This window comes from Musca vetustissima, unplaced genomic scaffold (genome assembly GCF_032173495.1).
Source record: "Musca vetustissima isolate MV318-11 ecotype Yass unplaced genomic scaffold, APGP_CSIRO_Mvet_v1 utg1735, whole genome shotgun sequence".
Classification (NCBI taxonomy): Eukaryota; Metazoa; Arthropoda; class Insecta; order Diptera; family Muscidae; genus Musca; species Musca vetustissima.
In genome coordinates this window covers 669,091-692,745 of record NW_026887582.1, presented here as the reverse complement: position 1 = coordinate 692,745, position 23,655 = coordinate 669,091, and the positions used below count along the sequence as shown (strand labels likewise).

Here is a 23,655-nt window from a genome sequence, read left to right as displayed (position 1 = left end):
TTCAATTCAGCAAAATTGTTTTTATGTTTATTAAAAGAATCCAATGCTTTTCAATTTAATTTTATGTTTAATGAAAACACAAGTCTTATTATCAGAAAGGCACACGAAAAATTGTTCACTCTAAACCGTTAACGTTTTCTATTTTCCTCTTTCTTTATTCAGTCTCACAAAAATGCTACGCAACGCGACGACACACAACTATTCACAACGAGTTCTACAATGCGAATCAACATATTTGATTTAAATATAGCTGTAATGCATTGACGCGGCGTGATGTGTTGCTCTGTCGCCTGTGTTTCAAACGAAAAGTCATGACAACAAAGAGCATTGCCATTTATTGTTGCGTTGGTCGCGTCACTGATGACGTCATATACATAAATATTTAACAACAAAAACAAAATCAAGAATTTATTTTTACGTATATTTTTATTTTTAGCATTAGCCTTTATTATTTAAATTAGTGCGCACAGAAAGAGTTTGATTTCGGTTTTTACATTTTACGTGGCATTTAAGAGTATTTGGATATTGTAAGAAAGAAACACTTGACATTTGAGAGTCAAGTTTGAAATTTAGCAGCCAGCCCTCCATACTGTACCCCAATTCAATCTTATGTTTTGGACTTCGCGTTTTCCTAACTGAAAAGGAGGGCATATTGCGATGAATTTGATACTCGTGTTCTTATTTTGCTTAGCTGTGCGCACTGCCTCAGTTTTTGTAGTAAAGACCTTTTATGTTCCGGATGAATATTGGCAAAGTTTAGAGGTTGCACACAAAATTACGTTCGGGTAAGTTCGAGTTCATTACCTCCTTGTAATACATTAATAATATTCTATAATATTTTCTAGCTATGGTTATTTGACATGGGAGTGGGTGCAAGGAATTCGTAGTTATATATATCCCGTGGTTATAGCCGGAATTTATAAAATTTTGGCTCTCCTCAGTCTGGACACTGTAAAATGGCTTGTTGTGCTGCCAAGATTGTTACAAGCAACATTATCTGCATATTCCGATTACCGATTCTTCATATGGACGGGCAAAAAGAAATGGGGGTTATTCCTCATCGCAGTTTCTTGGTTCTGGTTTTATACAGGATCTAGGACTTTAAGCAATACGTTGGAGACGTCATTGACAACTATTGCTTTGAGTTATTTTCCGTGGAACGGCGAGGGCATAGGTTATTTGTGGCCTGCAGCTTTCTGCTGCTTCCTTCGACCAACGGCCATTATCATTTGGCTACCTTTAGTTTTCTATCACCTTCATAAATCTAAGTTAAGATGGACTGAATTGGTATTTAAGCGATTTATATTTATTGGGTAAGGTACTTTATTTACTATATTAATCAAATAACTTTACCGTAAGTTATTTCAGATTACTTGTTGCGACAATTTCCGTGGCTATCGATTCCTATATGCATGGACGATTCCTAATCACTCCATATGAATTTCTTAAGTACAATGTTATTCAAAACATTGGAAGTTTCTATGGCTACCACCCTTGGTAAGTTATAAATATACATTTAGGTTAAGAAACTTCACTGCCTAAAGCTAAAGCTGATTGAATCATATCGGTGTAAAAATCAACGATTTTATCGATTAGTCCTGGCGACTACAGTGAAGTACTGTTATAGCGATTAGTAGGAACCAAACAAAATAGTTCGTTATATCCAAGGTAATCCAGACTTAGCAGAAAAATATATTCCTTGTTCCTTTTAATTTTAACAATTGTTACAAAATGTCTTTTTACACAAAACTTCAGTAAAAGAGTGTGAATTGAGAGAGCTATTTTGAATTTTGTTTTACTGAGTATTGAAAAATCTTAGTGGGAAAATTTACTCAGTAAAGTTTTGCACAAGCAAAACACAATGAACATGATTGTCAACTCATGTATTTTTCAACAAAATTGATTGAAATTTTCTACAAAATGTCTGTTTACTTTTACTCATGGTACAATTATAAAAGGTAACAGCAAATCCCAGCTGATTTGATTCCAACGTAATACTAGTGTCAATATGCATTTGACAAATTATGTTTTTAACAATCACCCAACAGGAAAATTGGGAACTTATTCAATTCGAAATTGTTCTTTATTAAATGTGCTCCCGTATTCAACTTACTCAATCTGCCTGCTGGGAACAACTCGCTATTCCCTGTATTTTCATATGTGTTACACAATTATAGGAAAGATGTGGAAGCGATAGAAATATAAATTTGATAGATTTTCATTCATGTTTTTCAATTTTTATTTTGTGGATTCAAAAATAATTCATTTTCAAAATAAAAATAACTTGATGATAATTTGTTTGTTTGTTTACATTTTTCTGTCAAAAGAGTTGACACTAGTAGAACTTACAGCAACAAATTTCTATGTGGTTGTTGTATCGTTTGTTGTACAACAACACTTGCTGTTACCTTTTATTATTATACCATGACTTTTACTGAGTAATTATTACTGGAAAAGTACGCAGAAATAGTTATTGTTAAGTATTATGTATAATTATTTATTTCAAACAATTCGAGTTCGCTACAAACTAAATGAATACTGAAAGTTGACACCGAATAAATAGTTCGTTAAAAAATCAGTATATAACGCTAATTTGCTGCAAGAGAGGCATATATAAAAAAAACGTGATTTTCGAGTTAATAATGCACGATTGTTCGCTATAATAGACCTCATGTTGTGTAAAAAATTCATATGAATATATCTTACACACTCAAATTGAGAAGCTGTAGGAGTTCCCCTGTCCATATATAAGTGTGAGTTATGCCTGTCTTGCAGCAAATGAGCGATATGTTCATTAATTGTACAAAGCCGCACTACTGTTCGATAAAGACATATATTTGCGATCTGACATAAAGAGCCATATGCTCTGTACTAAACATCAATAGTAAAAAAAACATAATATAAGTATTGTAATTTATTTCATTTAGGTATTGGTACTTTACAGTTGGCTTGCCCACAGTGTTGGGCATAAATTTCTTACCATTTCTATTTGGCGCAATCGAAACAATTCGTCACAGCAATGCATATCCCACACGCAAATACTTACTGTTGACTGTGTTACTATCTTTAATAGTATTAAGTGCAGTGGAGCATAAGGAGTTCCGATTTGTATGTGTTTTATTGCCATTGTGTCTGTACATTGCTTCCGACACATTAACCAGATGGAGTTACAAGGCTTCAAGGTATGTTCGATATGATAATCTCAGTTTGTGAACGTTTACATGTAACGTGTGTTTATAGGCTATCTTTGTGGATTGTGGCCATTCTTATAATTGTTGGAAATGCCGTCCCAGCTTGGTACTTAAGTACGATCCATCAAAAAGGACCAATTGAAGTTATGTCAAAACTGGGTAATATTCTGTCTTCATATAAATCCGAACAACCCCGTCCAGCTAATGTACTCTTCTTAATGCCCTGCCATTCGACGCCCTACTACAGGTAAGATGCAGTACCGAAAATCTTTGAATATAATTTTATAAACAAGTCGTTTTTTCTCATATAGCCACATACACCAAAATGTCACGATGAGATTTTTAACATGTGAACCAAATTTGAAAGAGATTTCCAATTACAAGGACGAAGCTGAGCTCTTCTTCGAGTCCCCGGTTCATTGGTTGCGTTCACATATTCCTTCGTATCCGCGCTCCGCAAAGCCGACACATGTTGTACTATATGAGCCATTAGCAAATACAATAAACGAATTCCTTGCTGACTACAAGATGTTGGAAAGGGTACCCAATGCGGAGGTAAACAATGTTGACCCCCAAATCCTCCTAAATCATTGGTCCGTCCTGGTTAAAGAAAAGCGATTAAATGCAGACTCTCTATTACAGTACATCAACTCAAGAACTGGTAAAAACATTATTATTTATCAACGGTTGCGTGATGGCGAGGAAAACAAATTCAATCGGAATGAATTCAGAGGTGAAGAAGACATGGTTGTAAAATACCCTAACTTGGCTGAATTTGAAAACCAGGGTGACTCATATGAATCGGAAACAGCAAGTAATCTGTATAACTAAATAATAATGTGTTTGTCCTACAGTTAGAATTTGTAGAACACAAATCCCAATAAACTGGTACAAAAGCATTAGCATCATCAGTAGGCTATGCATTGTTTGTAATTACTTTTAATATACATATTAGTAAATATGCAACGCGTTGCATACATTTTTCTTATGATCCCTTTTCTGAACAGCGTTCAGCCCAGTTGTGACCCAACTAAATGTCCATATAATAGAATAGTTCAAGTAATTAATATTCTTTGGTGTTAGCGGTGAACAAAAATTAAGTGCAAATAATTAATTTTTAAGAAATTTTATTTAATAAAAAGACTTAATTTAAAAGTTAAGCTTTCTTGTTTATTTCCTCTGGTTCGCTATAGTTCTTACATTTTAGGCGAATAAAATACGAGCGTTTTATTAATGTTTTTTTATATCACAATGTTCCAAATTTATTTTCTATACCTATTACCTAGCAAGATTCAAATATAATTTTTAATTATTGTAACTAACTGCGTGATTGCAGGAATGGCCATCTTTGTCCATTAGCCGGCTCGTTCCGACAGATTCAAAGCAAAATAACTGTAGGCAACATACTAATAACTATTATATATTAAAGCTAGTGTCACATGTGGAGTGTATTAGTTATTAATAAAAGTCTTAAGTGTATACTACGTACGTTTGAGTAGCCATGATGTCACGAAGTTTTTTAAAATGCATCTGCATAATTACATTCATAATGTTTTATTAGCGTTAACATCATTTATTTATAATAACTTGTTTAAAAGTGGATATATTTGAGTAGTCATGATGTAATGCAGATTTAAACATGTTATATTTATAAGAATTTGTTTTAGAGTAGCTATGATATAAGGTGGATTCTTTGTAATTATACATAAATTGGCCATTAAATTGTAATTTGGCTTCAATTACAAAGTAAATAAAGATAAATTAAATTAAAAAAATAAATTAAATCACATACATATCCATTGTTAAAATAGCCATTATATGACCTTTAACATGAAAATATTTTTGGAGTAGAATTATACCTGCATATAACGATAACCTCTCTCATCTTTATGATGTGATCCTTCATTCAGTTTTACATATTGGCCTAGGAATTGTTGTACCGATGTACTGCGACATATGCCATATAAACTGCTCACACCATATGGCGTCAATACAGTTATTATAATATAAGCCAGGTGTGGTAATTTATCAGTATGTCCCCATGGATAAAACCAGTACCCACGTCGTATTGCATCACGTGTATGATGAGTTATAAATGCGCACAGCAGAATACCCAAGGAAAGGCTCCACTTGAAATAATTAAGGCAAGAAGTACAAAGATACGCCAACATTAGGAGAACAATAATGGTGGAACAATGGAGGAATGGACGGCGTGAAAGATTTGTAGCATCCTACGATTAAACAAAATTACACGATTAATTCCTAATAATTTCTTAAGTGAACGTACCTCCAAATTCCAACTTCTGGCTGCAATGAAATGGTCTAAATCAATAAGCGAAGAACAGACAAAGCAAGCAAAAATCAGGAACCAACCAAAAAAATGGGTCGTTTTTTCATAAAACTGGACAGCAAACGCAATGCCAGACAATGCGCCGATAACAGCATGGGTAGCATTGTCGGCCAAAGCTTTAAGTAACGGATGCTGCGTTAGCTCAACAAAATTGTCACCCAATAGACATGTTATTATTATCAAGGTAGTGATAATAATACGCATATATACCATTAGGTGGCAATGCATTGACTTATGTTCTCTCCCAAATTGTATGGAAGGGCGGTTATGTAAATAGTTTTCCTATCCCAAAAAAATATTATTGTGACCCAAGACGATAATAATTCAATAGCAAAACACAACACACCACCACAAAAGGCTTAGCAAAAATCATACGACTTAATGACAGTCATATCCCATTCATTAAAAAAACGACTCTTCTTTACTCCAATGGCCCTTTGCTTCGTGTATCGATGGTATCAAGGTAGATATACAAGGTAGCCGCATCGGCGAATTTCTACAACAAACATCGGTTGTTGTATTTTGATATGTCAAAAATATTTTGCCACAAATTCTTGTAGAAACTGTTAATAAAAGTATTGCCAAAAAAGCTCTTCGAAATTCGGAGATTTTCATTTATAATTTTGTTATTTAATTTTTTGGTTCAACATTACAACAACATTTTTGACATTATTTGCACCAACAGCTGGGCCGACGCGGCTACCTTATTAAATATACCTTGGATGATATGCTGGCGAGCAAGGCCTAATAATAAGGTCGTCCGCAAGATCTACTAATTAGATCACCCAGCTAGCGAAGTCAGCTGTTTTTTTTCAAATCTAATGTCAAAAATTTGGCTTTTGTTTACGTTTTCAGCTGTTTTCAGCTAGCGAAGTCAGCTGTTTTTTTTCAAATCTAATGTCAAAAATTTGGCTTTTGTTTACGTTTTCATAATGGGAGGCCAGCTATCAGCTGCCTCTCAAGTTTGCTGTCAAAATCCATTATTGTGAATTGACTTCCATCATGAAAACGTAAACAAAAGCCAAATTTTTGACATTAGATTTGAAAAAAAAACAGCTGACTTCGCTAGCTGGGTGACCTAATTAGTAGATCTTGCGGACGACCTTATTAATAGGCCTTGCTCGCCAGCATATCATCCAAGGTATATTTAATAAGGTAGCCGCGTCGGCCCAGCTGTTGGTGCAAATAATGTCAAAAATGTTGTTGTAATGTTGAACCAAAAAATTAAATAACAAAATTATAAATGAAAATCTCCGAATTTCGAAGAGCTTTTTTGGCAATACTTTTATTAACAGTTTCTACAAGAATTTGTGGCAAAATATTTTTGACATATCAAAATGTTATTATTAATTAACCCGTTCATACGACACAATTCTTAATTCATGTCGTCAGAGTTTATTCTTGCATAGATTTTGTTTCTTGTTTTATAGGACTTATAGCTAATTCCTTTTCATTCATGTTTTTAATTTTTTTCTAAAAAATTTCTCGCCTTTGATACATTTTCATATTTTTTCAATGAACTGCCGCATATCAAAAAAAAAAAAAAAAATTGCATTAGACTTGAGTATGATCTATTAATAAGGATAGCAGAAGGCCAAATACAGCTGTTTTCTCCAGTTTAATACCAAACATTTTGACTTTGTTTGCGTTTTCATAATAGAAGTAAATTCACGACTTTGGCATAGCAAGACACAAAATGAAAAATTTGTATGTTGCTATGACCTACGTTCAATAAATATACCATGGTTTTAACGTTTTCTTTGTACAATCCTTGACCACAAATCAAGGTGGAATAGGAATGTTGTGGAACGCTCTAAGGAAGGATTAATATCACTCTATTCCTGCAAGAACTCCATAGGTAGAAGTTGGGGACTAAGACAAGAGATCATACATTGGCTGTATGTGACGGTCGTACTCCCCATTCTTTGATTAAATTCCAGGTTGCTAGGCTCCGAGAAACGGATGCCTGGAAGTCGCTGAACTTTAGTCACACTAGTATCCTCAACACGACACAGGTTGTGACTTCTTGAGTAGGAGTACTCACATTAGTGACTATGTTTCCTCTCATAGAGATTTTAACGATATCAGAGTAGAGTTTCCTAACATGGCATAATTATGCAAGGTAGTCGCATTTGAGAAATTGATAATGGCAACCCTTTTAATTTGAAATTGATAGAGATGGGCAGTGGGTAAATACACAAAGGGTAATTACCCTGTAAATTGGGTAAATACCTGAAAATTGGGTAAATACCCAATTTTGGGTATTTACTATATTGAATCGGTAAACAACATTTTACACCCTAATTCCGGGTTTCTGTTATCAAATCGATTTAGAATGGATAGTTTTACGATACTTTAGAAACGTGTGTAAATACCCGAGTATTTACCCAAAAATTGGGTAAATACTCATTAACTGCCGAACCACTCGACATAGGTGGCCAAAATTTTGCTTACATGATTTTAATGTCAAAGCAAATATTGAAATGCAAAATGGGTTCCCTGGGTCAACGTTTTGACATAGTCCCCATATAACCGTATCTCACGATTTAAGGTATTTTTTGTCTATTAGACACATTGGCTGTAATTTGGCACCGAGTGTTCTCTTTGGATACCAAATGTCCGTGCAAAAATTTATGTATGTAGGTCCACGTTTACTGGTAGTCCCCACACAAAGGTACCCTATTTTGAGTATTTTCCAAAAATTGGGTATAAACTTATTAACTGCCGAGCCACTTGACATAGGCGGCCAAAATTTGGCTCAGATGGATTTTTTATCAAAGCAAACATTGAAATTTAAAATGGGGTCCCTGGGTCCAAGTTTTGATATAGTCCCCATATAACCGTATCTACCGATTAAAGGTATTTTTTGTCTATTACACACATTTAACGACCAAATTGGCTGCAATTGGGCACAGAGTGTTCTCTTTGGGTATTAAATGTCCATGCAAAAATGTATGTATGTAGGTCCACGTTTACTGGTAGCCCTCATAGAAAGGAACCCTATTTTGAGTATTTACCCAAAAATTGGGTATAAACTCATTAACTGCCGAACCACTTGACATAGGCGGCCAAAATTTGGCTAAGATGGTTTTTATATCAAAGCAAACATTGAAATTGAAAATGGGGTCCTTGGGTCCCATGTAGCCGTATTTTCCGATTTAAGGAATTTTTTGATTTAAGGTGTCTAGTTACGACCAAATTGGCTATAATTTGGTACGGAGTGTTTGTTCTCTTTGGGTACCAAATGTCCGTGCAATAATTTATGTATGTAGGTGCACGTTTACTGGTAGCCCCCATACAAAGCATTTATCAAAAATTGGGTATAAACTCAATAAGCGCCGAACCACTCGACATAGGTGGTACCCAAAGAGAACACCCAAAACAGAACCCCATTGGTACCCAAAGAGAACACTCTGTGTCATATTACAGCCAATTTGGTCGTAAAATGTTTCTAATGTTTCGAAGTTCGGAGATTTTCATTTAAAATTTTGTTTTTTAATTTTTTGCTTCAGCATTACAACAACATTTTTGACATTTATTTGCAGCCTGTTTTTGTAAAATTCCAAACGAAAGAATTCGAGTGACTTACGACCAAACTCATTGGTTTTGAAAAATATGTCATTTATTTTTGTTTTGAATCAGAAAACCTTTATAAACATAAATAAAGGTTTGGTCGTAAATCACTCGAATTCGTTCGTTTGGAATTTTACAAAAACAGGCTGTAACAGCTGGCCGCATCGGGCCAGCTGTTAGTGCAAATAAATGTCAAAAATGTTGTTGTAATGCTGAAGCAAAAAATTAAAAAACAAAATTATAAATGAAAATCTCCGAACTTCGAAGAACTTTTTTGGCAATACTTTTATTAAAATTTTCTACAATAATTTGTTTAAAAAAATCCTGTGAATCTCTTTGTTTTTGTAAAATATTTTTGACATATAAAAATACAACAACCGATGTTTGTTGTAGAAATTCGACGATGCGGCTACCTTGTATATCTACCTTGGCAAAAGCGGAACGTTTTCGTTATCTTGTATGAAAACAAAAACATCTGTCAAAATTTTTTTATATAATATTTCACATGGTTGACAATATTGCACATCGAATTCAAGTAGAAATTACGTTACTTGGATTCTATAACCGACTGTCACGATAATTGTGATTCACAATAATGTATTTTGACAGCATTAGCTTGTTCCGCTTTGAACCGTATTCCTATTTTTGAACACCGTTTTTTCACTTATTCTTTCGATTTGCAGAAAGTCGACTGACGTAGCCCTTGTGTGAATGTGCGTAGAGTAGATTGAAAAAGAAGAGTGAAAATGGCGAATCAATCCGGTGTAGGTAAGAAATTAATATTTGTGCATTATTTTGAGGAACATTACTATGCTGAGATTTTCTCTGAAGCTGCAAACCTAAAATGTCTAATTGGCTAGAATTAAAAAATTCTTCAACATTTTTTGTGAGGCAGGGAATCAAAGTTTAACTTTTATTGGTATGTGTGTGCAAATGTGTGTGCTGATCAAAAAAGAATAGTGAAAATGGCGAATCAATCCGGTGTAGGTATGAAATTATTATTTATTTCCAATAGATTTCCTTGAGAACATAATTGCTTCCATGTGTGCTACATATTTAGAACATTCCGACCGTGATTCCAACAGAAGCTAATCAAGTAATTTTCCAATTTGGATTTTTCTCCGTGTGCTCGAAAATTCTCTTCGACAATGCTAAGGCGTGAAATTTTTTTAATGTTTTCACCGGAGTTTAGCGGCGATGAGAATGTTTAATTTTGCATTTAAAGATACAAATTTAACTACTAGTGCGGTTTGAGAAGTAGAAAAGTATGGTTAAATAAAATAATAATTTTGAAGAAGACAGCTACGAACCCCTCCCACCCACAGTCCATACATGGGTTAGATGTGCGCCTGTGCCCTGCGAAAGAACAAATGAACCCGTCCAAGTATGGATTTATTGAAAATATCTGAATTGAAATGTAAGTGCAATTTCAAATGTCCCAAAGTATCAGACATAATACGAATATTATAAACCCGTAAGAAAAGGTACTACCCCTGTGTATGTAATAGTTGGTCAATGGTTAATTGAATTAGCGGATATTTATAATAGGCACCTAACATGCATACAAGTTGAAGCACAATTATCAACATATTAATTTGGAATAATGCAACAGTATTTCTTAATTAGTAATTTGTTTTTATACAATATAGTCAGTGTGTGTTTCAATCGTTTGCAGTGTCTTCGTTTATGCAATATATTGTGATGACTCAGTAGCGGAAAAAATGCTGGAGATAGGAGAATAGTTGGTTGCACCGAACATATCTTCAGCAATTGTTATTGATGCATCAGTGATTCTGTGCCAAATTTCTACTTCGGTTGTAGTTATTGATTTTTTACAAAAAAAAAAAAAAAAAATGTTATTTTTCACCAAATGCGATTGAGGTTGGTGGCATTGTGACATCTAGTGTGGCTAGCTAGACCTAGTCATGTTATATGTCCATGGGAAGAGTTTCTAATACATTAAAATTATCCATGTCCATGTATAGAATACAGTCGAAATCGACATATCGGTTGTAGCGACCTGTTTTTGCAAAAAAATCGAATTTTCCTATGCACTTCAACGACAAAACAGTTGAAGAAAAATTTTTCTCACAAAATACCGAACATACATAATGTTCGAAGATTTGTTCATAAATTTCTCTTCGCGAGAAATTTACAATAATCTACAACATTTTTTTGTAATGAAATATTACCTACTAAATGGGTTAATATCTGCGCCAATGAACGCATTTCACACATGGGTAACGTGTTATGCATTGCGTTCTAATAAATGTCATTATTTGCAGTGGTTCCAAGAAATTTCCGTCTACTTGAAGAGTTGGACCAAGGTCAAAAAGGTGTTGGCGACGGCACTATTTCATGGGGCCTTGAAAATGACGATGATATGACTCTTACGTACTGGATTGGAATGATTATTGGCCCTCCTCGTGTAAGTAAAATTTCCCCAATAAAATAAGCTGGAATATACATTTCGGAACATTTGTGAAAATTTTTTAATGATTTCCAGACACCGTATGAAAATCGAATGTACTCATTAAAGATTGATTGTGGCGAACGTTATCCCGATGAACCTCCTACGATAAAATTTTTAACTAAAATCAATATAAATTGCATTACCCAAAATGGAGTGGTGAGTTAAATTACAATATTGTTATTTTAAATTAACTTTTGTTCAACGACTTTCCACGCCTTAATAGGTTGATCCGAGACTAGTGCCCATGCTTTCACGATGGAATCGTGAATATACTATTAAGTCGTTATTGCAAGAAATACGTCGAATTATGACTTGCAAAGAAAACCTCAAATTGGCGCAACCACCAGAAGGCAGCTGTTTTTAGTTGCAACAACAGCAGCAGCATTTACAACAACTATGACGTCAATAAACAACAAAACCATTCACGAAGCGAAAAGCAAGAACACTTTAAATATCGCCAGCTCTATAAAATAAAATATGGCAGAACACTACCCCACATATATACGAAGCAAGATTTAGTAACCGTAGTACGAAAGCTTCTCTTTGTTGTTGTCGGTCCAAGTTGTTTCCAATAAAAAATACTATTTATTGCTTTAAATTATGAAATAATGTGGCTGGGATTACACATCTGCTGCTTAATTATTTATTTCTATACATATTTGCAAAATGAATATTACGAACCTCGTATGTATGTATGTCACTGATGTTACTAAATATGATTTTAATTTCTTGCTGCTAAAAAGTGAAATATCACTCCGATTCTATCCTTGATTACAATTTTAAGTAAAACATAAGTTTGAAAATAGAACACGGGCAGTAAAGATACTCTCGTTTTAACATAGCGAATGAAAAGGTTCATCGTTGCTTAAAATCATCTTGGTTTATTTTTATTAACTAATAAAATACTTTAAACTATTTCTTATAAACGTTTTTGTTGTCCATCTGAGAACGTATTGTTGTGGAGCTCCTCATCAAGGGACTAACTCGGTCATCTATACAGTTCATATATACATAAATATATATGTATGTATATATTACTCCCATGTTTATTCCAATTCCACCTTTTTCAATCAAATTTAGAGTACAATTTCCCGCGACTCCTTCAGCCGTTTAAAATATAATTTTATAGAAAAGTTTGGGAGGTGTACGCGGCCTTTATCAAACGTCTTTGAGGATTACCATAACTACAGCAACAAAACATGAGCAATCAAATGCCCAATAACGATTGCAGAAACTGGCGATGATGCCCTCCTACTACAGGATATTTGAAAAGTATAAACTCAACGTATGTAATTGTAATAATAAAGTTAATTAAAAAATAAATAAATCATATTGTATTTATTGATTATTTTCACATTTTATTTTTGGATGTAAGGTTTTTAACACGTTTGTCTGGAAGTATTTATTTTGTTATGGATTTTGGGAAGAAAGCATAACCTTTCATTAATTTTTCGCGTTTTTAGTTTTGTGTTGAAAAATGTCAAATAAACACATACACTTGTTGCGCATATTCTTATTTTATTTTTGGCAGAAGAGGGCACACGTGCATAGTTTCTTTTTTGTTATTCACCTCAAGCTGCCCTAACTTGTATTATTGTACCATGGGTACAAGATAAGTATGCGTTTTTTGATGTTAAACATAGTAAAATTGGTACTTAGCGTAGGAGTTGATGTAAGGATATTATTTTGGAAATTGGTATTTATATATGTTACAAGAAATTTGTATTCAATAACGACATAATCGCCCATGTGACATGTTCCGAGAGTTTTTGAATTCCCATACTTTTTTAAATTCCCATGTTGTGCAAAATGGTGTGCTCAGTTTCGAGCGAAAGTGCGGCTCGAAGGCATAGCTGTGTTCAATAAAAAAACATATGTTTCATTGGAATTTGCAATTTGTTTAACAACAAAATTAAGAAAATATATGCCTGCTGGCTTATTAATTGCCCTAGTTTCTACCAGAAAAAGTCTAATGATACTAGAACGTGTTAAAATAAGCATTTATGGATATTTTGAGAGAAGTTGGCCCTTTCATACACAAGGGTACCATTCCCGAAAGCCTGCAGTTAGCAGCTACCTTGAGATTCCTGGCTGTTGGTGGATTTCAGAGTGTAGTGGCAAATGATTTAAAAATAAGTGTTGATCGCACAACAATGTGTAAAATGTTGTGGAGAGTAATGAAAGTCCTGGAAGACAAAGTGTGTGCAAGCTGTGGACAGCTGCAGACCAGGAGGAGCCCTTTTTTATTTTCTTTAATTTTACTTTAAAAACTAATATAAATACTGCATTTTTAAATAAATATTGTAAAAACACGTTAAATATTACTTCAGCGTTATTTTTCAACTTGTACGTGCTCAGAAAAACATGTACGATCTCATTTCGTTTTCAATCCACAAGGCTATATGTGCTCGAATTATATTCCCAATATTTTTCTGGGAATTCGGAATGCGGCACACCAAATTTGGGAAAATGTTTCACATTCGAGCAAACTCGAAATGCAGCACATGGGCGTATATTCCCAATATTTTTCTGGGAATTCGGAATGGGGCACACCAAATTTGGGAAAATGTTTCACATTCGAGCAAACTCGAAATGCAGCACATTTTTTTTTAATATTTATTAAAAACTACCTCTTAACACTCAAGAATACTTAAACTTTGCGAAAAAAAAAATATAAATTATGATACCTACATTAACGGTATATTTTAAATTCGTCAAATTTGCATATGTTTTGACCCAGCTAATATCGAGTAATCTATTTTATCAATAAATTTTACAGCAAAATACCAAAAATTTCTGTGAAAAATTACAGTTTCAGTTGAACATAAATATTTGAAAAAGGGTTGACCTATTATTCAACTTCAAATAAAGTGATTTTTTACATATTTCCACATAGCCAATTTCCGTTGCAAATGTTTTGTCCAATACTGTAGGTAAGAATAATTATCAGCCTTATTCTTGATGCCAATTCCATGTGAATTTACTCGCTTTTTTCCTTCGCCTTATTCTGAACAACATTTTTCTGTGAATTTTTTCGCATTCTCGCTTTCGCCTTATTCTGAATGAGTTCGAAAGCGAAAAAAATCCGCTTTGGGGAAAAATTAGGTATTCTGAATTACAGGGAGTAGGAGAATGATATGAAATTTTGTGGGAAATTTTTCGCTAATAAATTTAAAGGGAGTTGACTACAAAAACATAAGTAATCAGCCTTATTCTGGATATTCGCTGGGAGATATCTCGCACATACAAAAATTTTCGCTTTCACATTCTCGCCTTATTCTGAATGAATAGGGAGACCAAGGTATATTTAATAAGGTAGCCGCATCGGCCCAGCTGTTGGACAAATAAATGTCAAAAATGTTGTTGTAATGTTGAACCAAAAAATTAAAAAAACAAAATTATAAATGAAAATCTCCGAATTTCGAAGAGCTTTTTTGGCAATACTTCTATTAACATTTTCTACAAGAATTTGTGTAAAAAAATCTTGTCAATCTGTTTGTTTTGGCAAAATATTTTTGACATATCAAAATACAACAACCGATGTTTGTTGTAGAAATTCGCCGATGCGGCTGCCTTGTATATCTACCTTGAGGGAGACGCAAAAAATGCGAGATGCGGATTCGAGTTTTCGAAAATGGTGGTTGAAAAAAAGATTCGTGTTGCCATATTATAATTTAAGTTGTAATGTGTGTTGCCATATTGTAATTTAAGTTGTAATGTGTGTTGCCCCATTGTAATTTAATTGTGTAATATTTTTCAATATTTTATTTATTTATTTTTTTATTAAAAATGTTTACTTTTTATTGTTATTTACACTTTATAACAATATAAATGTGAAATATTAAGAATCCGCTGTATAATAGCTTTGTAATTAAAAGAAAATAAATTAAAGTTTAAAAATATGGCAACCTACAATATGGCATGTGAAATAGCTGTTCATTGTTTTGATGCAATTTTGTGCAACAACTACAACAAGATTATAAATAAAAGAACAGTTTTTATAATGACAAAACACAACGAATAATGGAAATAAATCTGCGATTGAATTAATTAATTCAGTTTATTATTTCACTACATAATTGTGTGCCTTTTTATTTAATTTCGATATATATTTCCCCAGATTCTTAAAGTGGCCTGTTATGTTATGATTACGATAATTTAAAAAAAATATTTTTTGTTCTTTCATAATTTTTATTTAAGATTTTCACTGTTAAGCGGCTCATTAGGCAAATTTGGTTTTTCTATAATTTTTTTTATTGAGATACAGATCCTCACCCAAAATGTCTGTTTTTCGCCTCCATAATGCATCAAACTCGACTTAAATATTCATTATTACCTTTATACATTCCTTGGCAATATTTGGTTCAGCATGCATCATTATCAATAGGATTTCCAAAGGCATTTTATTTGGTTTTCCAGATAAATATATTCTTACTATCATTTATAATATTCTAAATCGTCATAGAATAAGTATTGTGTTAATATTTTTCATAAAAATATTTATTACTTATGTTTTTGTAGTCAACTCACTTTGAATTTATTAGCGAAAAAATTCGCACAAAATTTTATCTCATTCTCCTATTCCCTGTAATCCAGAATACCTAATTTTTCCCCAAAGCGGATTTTTTCGCTTTCGAACTTCATTCAGAATAAGGCGAAAGCGAGAATGCGAAAAAATTCACACAAAAATGTTGTTCAGAATAAGACGAAGGGGAAGAGCGAGTAAATTCACGTGGACTTGACATCCAGAATAAGGCTGAATAACTATCAGCCGCTTTGGGGAAAAATTAGGTATTCTGGATTACAGGGAGTAGGAGAATGAGATGAAATTTTGTTCGAAATTTTTCGCTAATAAATTCAAAGTGAGTTGACTACAAAAACATAAGTAATAAATATTTTTATGAAAAATATTAACACAATACTTATTCTATGACGATTTAGAATATTATAAATGATAGTAAGCTAATTTTTAACTGGAAAACAACCAATAAAATGCCATTGGAAATCCTTTTGATAACGATGCATGCTGAACCAAGTATTGCCAAGAAATGTATGAAGGTAATAAGGAATATTTAAGTCGAGTTTGATTTTTGGAGGCAAAATACCGACATTTTGGCTGTCTCTCAAGAAAAAAATTTTAAAAATTATGGAAAACCCAAATTTGCCTGATGAGCCACTTAACAGTGAAAAACTTAAATAAAAATTATGAAAGAATAATTTTTTTTTAAAGCAAATCATAACATAACAGGCCACTTTAAGAATTTGGGGAGATAAAACATCGGAATTAAATAAAAGGGCACACAATTATGTAGTGAAATAATAAACTGTGGATTAATTAATTAAATCGCAGATTTCTTCCTATTATTCGATGTGTTTTTGCCATCATAAAAAAAATTGTTCTTTTATTTGTAATCTATTGTAGTTGTTGCAACAAATTGCATCAAAACAATGAACACCTGTTGTCCATATTGTAGGTTGCCATATTTTCAAACTTTAATTTATTTTTTTTAATTACAAAGCCTTTATACAGCGGATACTTGATATTTCAAATTTGTATTGCTATATAGTTTAAATAACAATAAAAAGTAACAATTTTTAATAACAAAAATCAATAAATAATGTATTGAAAAATGTTACACAATTAAATTACAATGGGGCAACACACATTGCAACTTAATCTACGATATGGCAACACGAATCTTTTTTTCAACCACCATTTTCGAAAACTCGAATCCGCATCTCGCATTTTTGCATCTCCCTATTCATTCAGAACAAGGTATATTTAATAAGGTAGCCGCATCGGCCAGCTGTTGGACAAATAAATGTCAAAAATGTTGTTGTAATGTTGAATAAAAAAATTAAAAAACAAATAAATGAAAATCTCCGAATTTCGAAGAGCTTTTTTGGCACCACTTTTATTAACATTTTCTACAAGAATTTGTGTAAAAAAATCTTGTCAATCTGTTTGTTTTTGCAAAATATTTTTGACATATCAAAATACAACAACCGATGTTTGTTGTAGAAATTCGCCGATGCGGCTACCTTGTATATCTACCTTGATTCAGAATAAGGCGAGAATGTGAAAGCGAAAATTTTTTACATGCGAGATATCTCCCTAGCAAATATCCAGAATAAGGCTGTATATCTCATGTACATGTGTACATCTTGCGGATTATAACAAGCGTGACATGAAATTATGACATGATCTTAAACTAAAGCTGTATTGGAAATATATATTTTAAATTGCGCCTAAATCGCGTAGTTCCTAAAATAATTTGATGCGCATGCTGTTTTCAGGAAGTACTGAAGGAAGTGCGAAATTGATTCGACGGCAAACATGTAGAACACTTGCATTGAAGTGCCCAAAACTCGTAAAACGCCAATAATTTCCAAAATGTCCATACGTCTTTAATGCATTTATCCTTAAACTTTTTTATTTTACTGATCGCGGATGCACATATCAGTCAAATGACAGATATAAACATTTGCCCGGAAAATAGGTTTTTTAGAAATGTGATCGCACAAAATTTCCATATTAATTTCCAGTATTATTCTCAACTGTGCATGCTACAACATGTCGGTGTCATTTAAAGATATATGCAGATACATTTTCGAAAAATTATTGGTCTGTTCCCGTACTGCAAGATTAAACTAGATCTTACTTTTTTCTTCGATATCATAAAGGAAACTTCGTTATCGTAGGAAATAGTAGTAGATTCTTGCAGTACGGGAACATACCATATAAAAAATATATAAATAAGGCACGTAATTCTCATTTTGTAGGCTACTACTTTTTATAATTTCCTAGTTATAAAGGGTGAACCTCGGCTTCATTTGATTTTAATTTTTAAAAGCATAAATAGCTTTTTAGTTATGAATAATGTTGTATAACTTTTTCTGCGGTAGTGAGCCTATTTGTCTCACAGAATGTGTTTAAACTTAATCGAGTAGCAATATATTTCATTTCATTTATTTCACATGTAATCCAAGCCCATTAACGGACAGAATTACAATATACATCGTACAAAATTGCATTTTTGAAAGAAATAAATAAAATTAACTTTACCTTAAAAGATAAAACTACTCCACGTAGCATAAATAATATTAGAACTATTTGTAAATATAAGTTAGCAAAAAAATCCAAAACACAATTAACTTTAGCTTAAAGGATAAAACTACTTCACGTATCATAAATAATGTTAAAACTATTTGTAAATATAAAAAAATGCAAAACTATCTTTCTATAAATTCATAATCAAAAATTGCAGGGTAGACTACAATTAAAACTTCGAGAGTTTACTTAAAATAAACAAATGAAAAAAAAACACCATCACAAAAATACTGACTCCAAAAATTTAGGAAAAATGCGTAAAAAATACTATTTGAAATGCTGAAGAAGCCTGTTAGAATATGTTTTGTGCGAAACACTAAATAATTTTAATGTAGGTGGCAAATTATTATACAGCCGAGCTACTCTAACAAGGAATGAATCATCCATTAAATAAGCAATTCGCGGTATTATCAACTGACTGTTTCTAGTAGAGTGTGTAAACTTAAAGGTTCCTATTAGGAAAAGCGGACTTTGAAAAACAATTAAGTTGTAAAACAAAAGCATCAACCGACAATTTAAAAATGATTGAAACGAAAAGCCCAGAAATTTGCGCACATAGGGCGAAATATGAGATATACGATTAAGTCTATATATGTAGCGCACAGCACGGTTCAACGACAGCTGCACCAAATTCAAGCGGCATTGCGTCGTACCTGATATTATAATCAAAACAATAAATAGTCGAAGGAAGGACAAAAGCCCTTACTAACCGCTCCTTGACAAAAAGTGGCAAAGATAAATCGGTTCTATAAAGAGATCTTAAAGACCAATTAACTCTTGACACTACCCGGTTAATATGTTGCCTAAACGAAAGTTTGTTATCTAAAATAACACCAAGACATTGGGGAGCTTCCCCAACATACTCAATAATAGCACCAGCATACCTAACATGAACACTTACATCACTGAACTTCGAAAATAATAGAGCTTTGCTTTTTAAAGGATTTACCCGAAGGCTATTACTACGCATCCAATCACACAACAAAGCCATTACTAAATCTATTTGTGACTGCAACACAGTAACAAAACGACTACCTCCCTTAAATACTAACTACAAATCATCCGCAAAGGCAAACGGGACACACCAACTCTCCAATTTTTTAAACAGGTCGTTCAAGTGGATTATAAACAACAGAGGACCTAGAACAGATCCTTGGGGAACATCACTACGAACCCCCAGCAGACCACTACACCTTCTATTGGCAATTTGTGAAGGAGACAGCAGAGATTTTTTTTTATATTTTTAACCATTTGGGGAGGTGTCGATTTTTGGAAGGAAGGAGGAAGCTACAACACTTTTTATAACATTCGGGAATGATCCATTGCACTTAAACAAAACTAAATTTCATCAGGAGGAAAAGATTTGCAATAGTTGAAGAAAATACAAAAAATCATGTATTATAATGACAAGGGGCCAAGCACTTATTCCTGAGGAGCACCAGTAGTGACTGACAGTAAATTTTTTTCCTAATCAATTGATAGCTCAAAATAGCCCTGTTTGCTGACAACATGTCGAAGTTATTCACAATTAAATGTATTTTAGAGCTTAGTTCGAACCAAATAGAAGTAAAATCTTGAAAATGTATTGCGATCACTTATTTCTTTAATTGAGGCAAGAGGTAATTTTGGAAACTCATACCATAGCTGTTAAATGCATTGTTTTGATCGAACTTTGGCACGTTAATAAGTACCATACGTCCAGTTTTCAGATGTCCGAAAAAGTGGGAAATTGCAAGTCGATATGTCATCTAAACTAAGAAGAAAACATATTGATAGGACACAATATACAATCACATTTCATTTATTTTTTATAGAAAACGTAATTTCGGAATAATATTTACTTACTGTTTTTAAGAATGTCTTTCCTAATGTGTAGCGTAGGAAATTTTTAAATGTTACCTACCTATATACATAAATAGCGAATACAACTAACAAATTTATTTGATAGTAAATTACCTTTAGAAAGTAATTTATTAGTTTATTTTTTGGTTTTTAGTTATTTTTATTATTTTTATAATTTTCTAATAACGTTTTTTAGATTAGTTCTTTGTAGTTTTTCAATTATAATCAAAGGCTATTGTTGTTGTTGCTGATGGTAGCCTAATTGCATACATTTATGTGTGGCGTTTAACTAAAATGGCTTAATCTTTCTTGGGAACGAAGAAAATCTTTCGTGATTTCATGGCGGACCACTTGTGTCTCTTAATGTAGTAAGTGATGGCAGCCAAGAAGGTCATAATACCAACAACCTTAATAATCATTTGTTTGCGTACATCATGTTCGGGCTCAGAAGTCCATTTAAGGAAGGTAGCCACATCCTTGGCCAACTGACTTTGAGTTGCTGGAGTACCGTCTTGGTATTCAATGACCTATTGACATAGACGATAAATTAGTATGACACACTGTTAATTTAGAGTCTTACTCATTACCTCATTGTACAAGACTTGGGCCATGGAAATGGCACCACCAGGGAAGTAAGGGTTGAAATATTGACCCTCACGTAATACTACACCAGCTGGGGCATCGAAATAGCCAGTAAGGAGGGAGAAGATGTAGTCTTCACCACCATGACGGGCAGATACAATGTAGCTTAAATCAGGTGGATAAGCACCATTGTTGGCAGCACGAGCAGCTTCTTCGTTGGGGTAAGGTGATGGGAAGTAATCGGACAACTTACCGGGGCGGTCATAGTAGTTACCAGCATCATCGGGTCCATCACGTACCTTTCGGTAGATATATATTAAACATTATTCCACCACATATAACTATCTCACTTACCATGATGCCTTCAGCTTCAGCCTTAGCTTCGGCTTCAGTATGTGTTACACCAACCAAATTGCGGTAAGCAATGTACTTCATGGAGTGACAGGCTGAGCAAACTTGCTTGTACACTTCGTAACCACGGCGTACACTACAATAAGAAAAAAATCGTCAAAAATACTCAATATTTTCGAAAAGTCGCACTCACCTGCTATGATCCAACGCTGAAATCAGACCACTATGACTCCATGGCATCTTAGGTGGATGTACTTCAGTGCCGGAAGCTTCAACAGATTGCTCCAAAGCATAGATAAGCGCACCAACACCACCGGTCAAGGCTCCGATAGTGGCCACTAACTGTAAATAAATGCAACAGTTAATTTAGGGAAAATATATTCAGTTCGTATTTATATTCATCCGCACCTCAACATTTTCTATATTATTTACTATTGAGGTTATGTTTATACAAAATAATTACCGGAGACATCGTTTGTGTCTCCCTACATTAGTAGTGGTATACACACACTTACCTTCTTCTGGCCATTAGTCCAAGTTTTTGCGGTGGATAAACCGTTGGCCTGCAATAAAAATAAATAAGGAATATTTTAAAGTGGCCAACACGATAATTATGTCAAATTGATGTCTTTATCCGAACGTGTAATTTTTTGATGGACTTGAAATAAAAACAAAACCTCAATGGCAGGTTACATAATGTCACTGTTAAGAAAAACCCCGTAGAAAAACTTCATATTGCTTTGAAGAAGAATCACTGTTCATGTATGTTGTTCTGCTGATCAATTTTTGAACTGACTGTGCGTTTTACCCTACATTTTTATTATTTTAAGTCAATTTTTAATTCATACAATCGGAACACTTTAAAACATTTCATAATTCGATTCGTATATTTTCGAGGGGAAACGATGTAGGTATTATTTAACACACAACGCTTGATTTCTTGATATATTTGGCGTACCTGCTGCAGATTGAATGCAGGTACGGATTTAAGCAATTTGGAACCACAAATTCTTCCTAACGTAGCCGCCATCGTCGTCTTGGCCAGAAGCACAACTTTTTTTTTGGAGGAATGAAAGAAAATTCAATTCGAATCACGAAAAGATTACGAAACTAGAGCTGACAAATGGACGATGAAACCACTGCGAACGATACTATCGATATATATTACGATAATTCGAATCATATGTTTAAAGTGGATTGATTTCGAGAATAAACGATTACACAAGTAACCGGTAAACTTTATTACATCTTCAATTCACTCCGGAACCAAATATGCTAGCGGTAGTTTAAACACCGGGTCAGTTGTCGCTCTGGCTAAGGGCTTAGCCATAAAGGTAATGCATCAAACAAAACCCTTTGTTTTTATCTCGACCATCTGTCAAACTTCTCCTTATAATATTTCACATGTTTGGCAACAAGTAGAAATTACGCAATTTGACAGTTTATTGTGCCATGGGATAAGCACAAAATAAATCCTCATAAAGTACGTTAACCCGGTAATATAAATGCCGTTTATAGAATCGCACTACTGGGCTAAATTTTCATTCAAATGTAATACACGGCTATACATGGTACTGTTATACTTTTGTCAATTTAGAGAAAAAACACCTCTGACTTGTGGGCTATAATGCCAGAAAAATATAAACAAATGCAATAAGTCGTTCTGTTTATTTGACATACTTTTAACATTTTACAAAAAACGCGAAAGATGAATGGAATGTGTAAAATTCATCTGTAAGCAAATGGATTTTGGAATATATAATCGCACATTTTGCATACGACTGTGCAATTTTTAAGTTACCATGGCCTACATTGAATAATTGTACCATGGATATACACTTTTTGTCTGTTCCCGTACTGCAAGAATCTACTATTTTTAGAAAGGAAAATTTGTTATCGAATTTAAAAATTGTACATTCTTGCAGGTTCTTAAGGGCTAAGCAGAATGTTGGCTTCGAGCCATCCGTAGCGTTGTGTTATCGAAAATACAACAACCACAAGGAAACGATAACACAAACGCTCGAAGTTGATGTGCGCTGCGCTTCGGAGTTAAATATATTTTAACTTTTTGCGTGCGTAAACGCGATAACTAAAAACACTCGACGCGAACATTCTGCTTAGCCCTTTATAATCGACTTGTTCGAATCGATAAATAGATAACCTGGCATCACCTACGCTACTC

The 23,655-nt window shown here is 33.5% G+C and overlaps 5 protein-coding genes across 6 annotated transcripts in view; 2 read left to right on the top strand and 3 right to left on the bottom strand.

Moving 5' to 3' along the window:
• Positions 1 to 23,655, bottom strand: part of LOC133335151 (laminin subunit alpha) — a 607,777-nt gene that overhangs the window by 64,447 nt on the left and 519,675 nt on the right. The gene's annotated exons all lie outside the window — the stretch shown is intronic.
• On the top strand, positions 657 to 4,022 carry LOC133335198 (GPI mannosyltransferase 3). The gene is made up of 6 exons (XM_061543500.1): positions 657 to 785; positions 846 to 1,313; positions 1,369 to 1,497; positions 2,928 to 3,182; positions 3,241 to 3,438; positions 3,503 to 4,022. Exons 1-6 carry the CDS (start codon positions 658 to 660, stop codon positions 4,020 to 4,022), a joined length of 1,698 nt encoding a protein of 565 aa, XP_061399484.1. The 5' UTR covers position 657.
• Positions 5,045 to 5,769, bottom strand: LOC133335196 (transmembrane protein 267). Its single transcript, XM_061543499.1, has 2 exons — positions 5,479 to 5,769; positions 5,045 to 5,422 (listed from the first exon to the last, which is right to left on the bottom strand). Exons 1-2 carry the CDS (start codon positions 5,767 to 5,769, stop codon positions 5,045 to 5,047), a joined length of 669 nt encoding a protein of 222 aa, XP_061399483.1.
• Positions 9,824 to 12,006, top strand: LOC133335157 (ubiquitin-conjugating enzyme E2 variant 1). Of its 2 annotated transcripts, none has more exons than XM_061543461.1 (4): positions 9,824 to 9,882; positions 11,400 to 11,542; positions 11,621 to 11,743; positions 11,811 to 12,006. In XM_061543461.1, the coding sequence occupies exons 1-4, from the start codon at positions 9,861 to 9,863 to the stop codon at positions 11,949 to 11,951; spliced, it is 429 nt and encodes a 142-aa protein (XP_061399445.1). In that variant the 5' UTR covers positions 9,824 to 9,860; the 3' UTR covers positions 11,952 to 12,006. The 2 variants fall into 2 exon arrangements, with proteins under 2 accessions (XP_061399445.1, XP_061399444.1); XM_061543460.1 differs by lacking the exon at positions 9,824 to 9,882 and adding an exon at positions 10,015 to 10,101.
• On the bottom strand, positions 20,742 to 22,591 carry LOC133335147 (cytochrome c1, heme protein, mitochondrial). Its single transcript, XM_061543450.1, has 6 exons — positions 22,432 to 22,591; positions 21,989 to 22,036; positions 21,667 to 21,815; positions 21,477 to 21,609; positions 21,128 to 21,421; positions 20,742 to 21,067 (listed from the first exon to the last, which is right to left on the bottom strand). The coding sequence occupies exons 1-6, from the start codon at positions 22,501 to 22,503 to the stop codon at positions 20,840 to 20,842; spliced, it is 924 nt and encodes a 307-aa protein (XP_061399434.1). The 5' UTR covers positions 22,504 to 22,591; the 3' UTR covers positions 20,742 to 20,839.

What these genes read in the sequence shown, in the direction of transcription:
- LOC133335198 (XM_061543500.1), top strand. Translation starts at nt 658, where the DNA reads ATGAATTTGATACTCGTGTTCTTATTTTGCTTAGCTGTGCGCACTGCC. An exon ending in AAGCGATTTATATTTATTGG is followed by an intron (nt 1,314 to 1,368) that starts GTAAGGTACTTT and finishes AAGTTATTTCAG; the next exon opens with ATTACTTGTTGCGACAATTT. An exon ending in TGGAGTTACAAGGCTTCAAG is followed by an intron (nt 3,183 to 3,240) that starts GTATGTTCGATA and finishes GTGTGTTTATAG; the next exon opens with GCTATCTTTGTGGATTGTGG.
- LOC133335196 (XM_061543499.1), bottom strand. Translation starts at nt 5,769, where the DNA reads ATGCATTGCCACCTAATGGTATATATGCGTATTATTATCACTACCTTG. An exon ending in CCAGAAGTTGGAATTTGGAG is followed by an intron (nt 5,423 to 5,478) that starts GTACGTTCACTT and finishes GTTTAATCGTAG; the next exon opens with GATGCTACAAATCTTTCACG.
- LOC133335157 (XM_061543461.1), top strand. Translation starts at nt 9,861, where the DNA reads ATGGCGAATCAATCCGGTGTAG. An exon ending in GGCGAATCAATCCGGTGTAG is followed by an intron (nt 9,883 to 11,399) that starts GTAAGAAATTAA and finishes CATTATTTGCAG; the next exon opens with TGGTTCCAAGAAATTTCCGT. An exon ending in TGATTATTGGCCCTCCTCGT is followed by an intron (nt 11,543 to 11,620) that starts GTAAGTAAAATT and finishes AATGATTTCCAG; the next exon opens with ACACCGTATGAAAATCGAAT.
- LOC133335147 (XM_061543450.1), bottom strand. Translation starts at nt 22,503, where the DNA reads ATGGCGGCTACGTTAGGAAGAATTTGTGGTTCCAAATTGCTTAAATCC. An exon ending in TCAGCGTTGGATCATAGCAG is followed by an intron (nt 21,610 to 21,666) that starts GTGAGTGCGACT and finishes TTCTTATTGTAG; the next exon opens with TGTACGCCGTGGTTACGAAG. An exon ending in CTGAAGCTGAAGGCATCATG is followed by an intron (nt 21,422 to 21,476) that starts GTAAGTGAGATA and finishes ATCTACCGAAAG; the next exon opens with GTACGTGATGGACCCGATGA.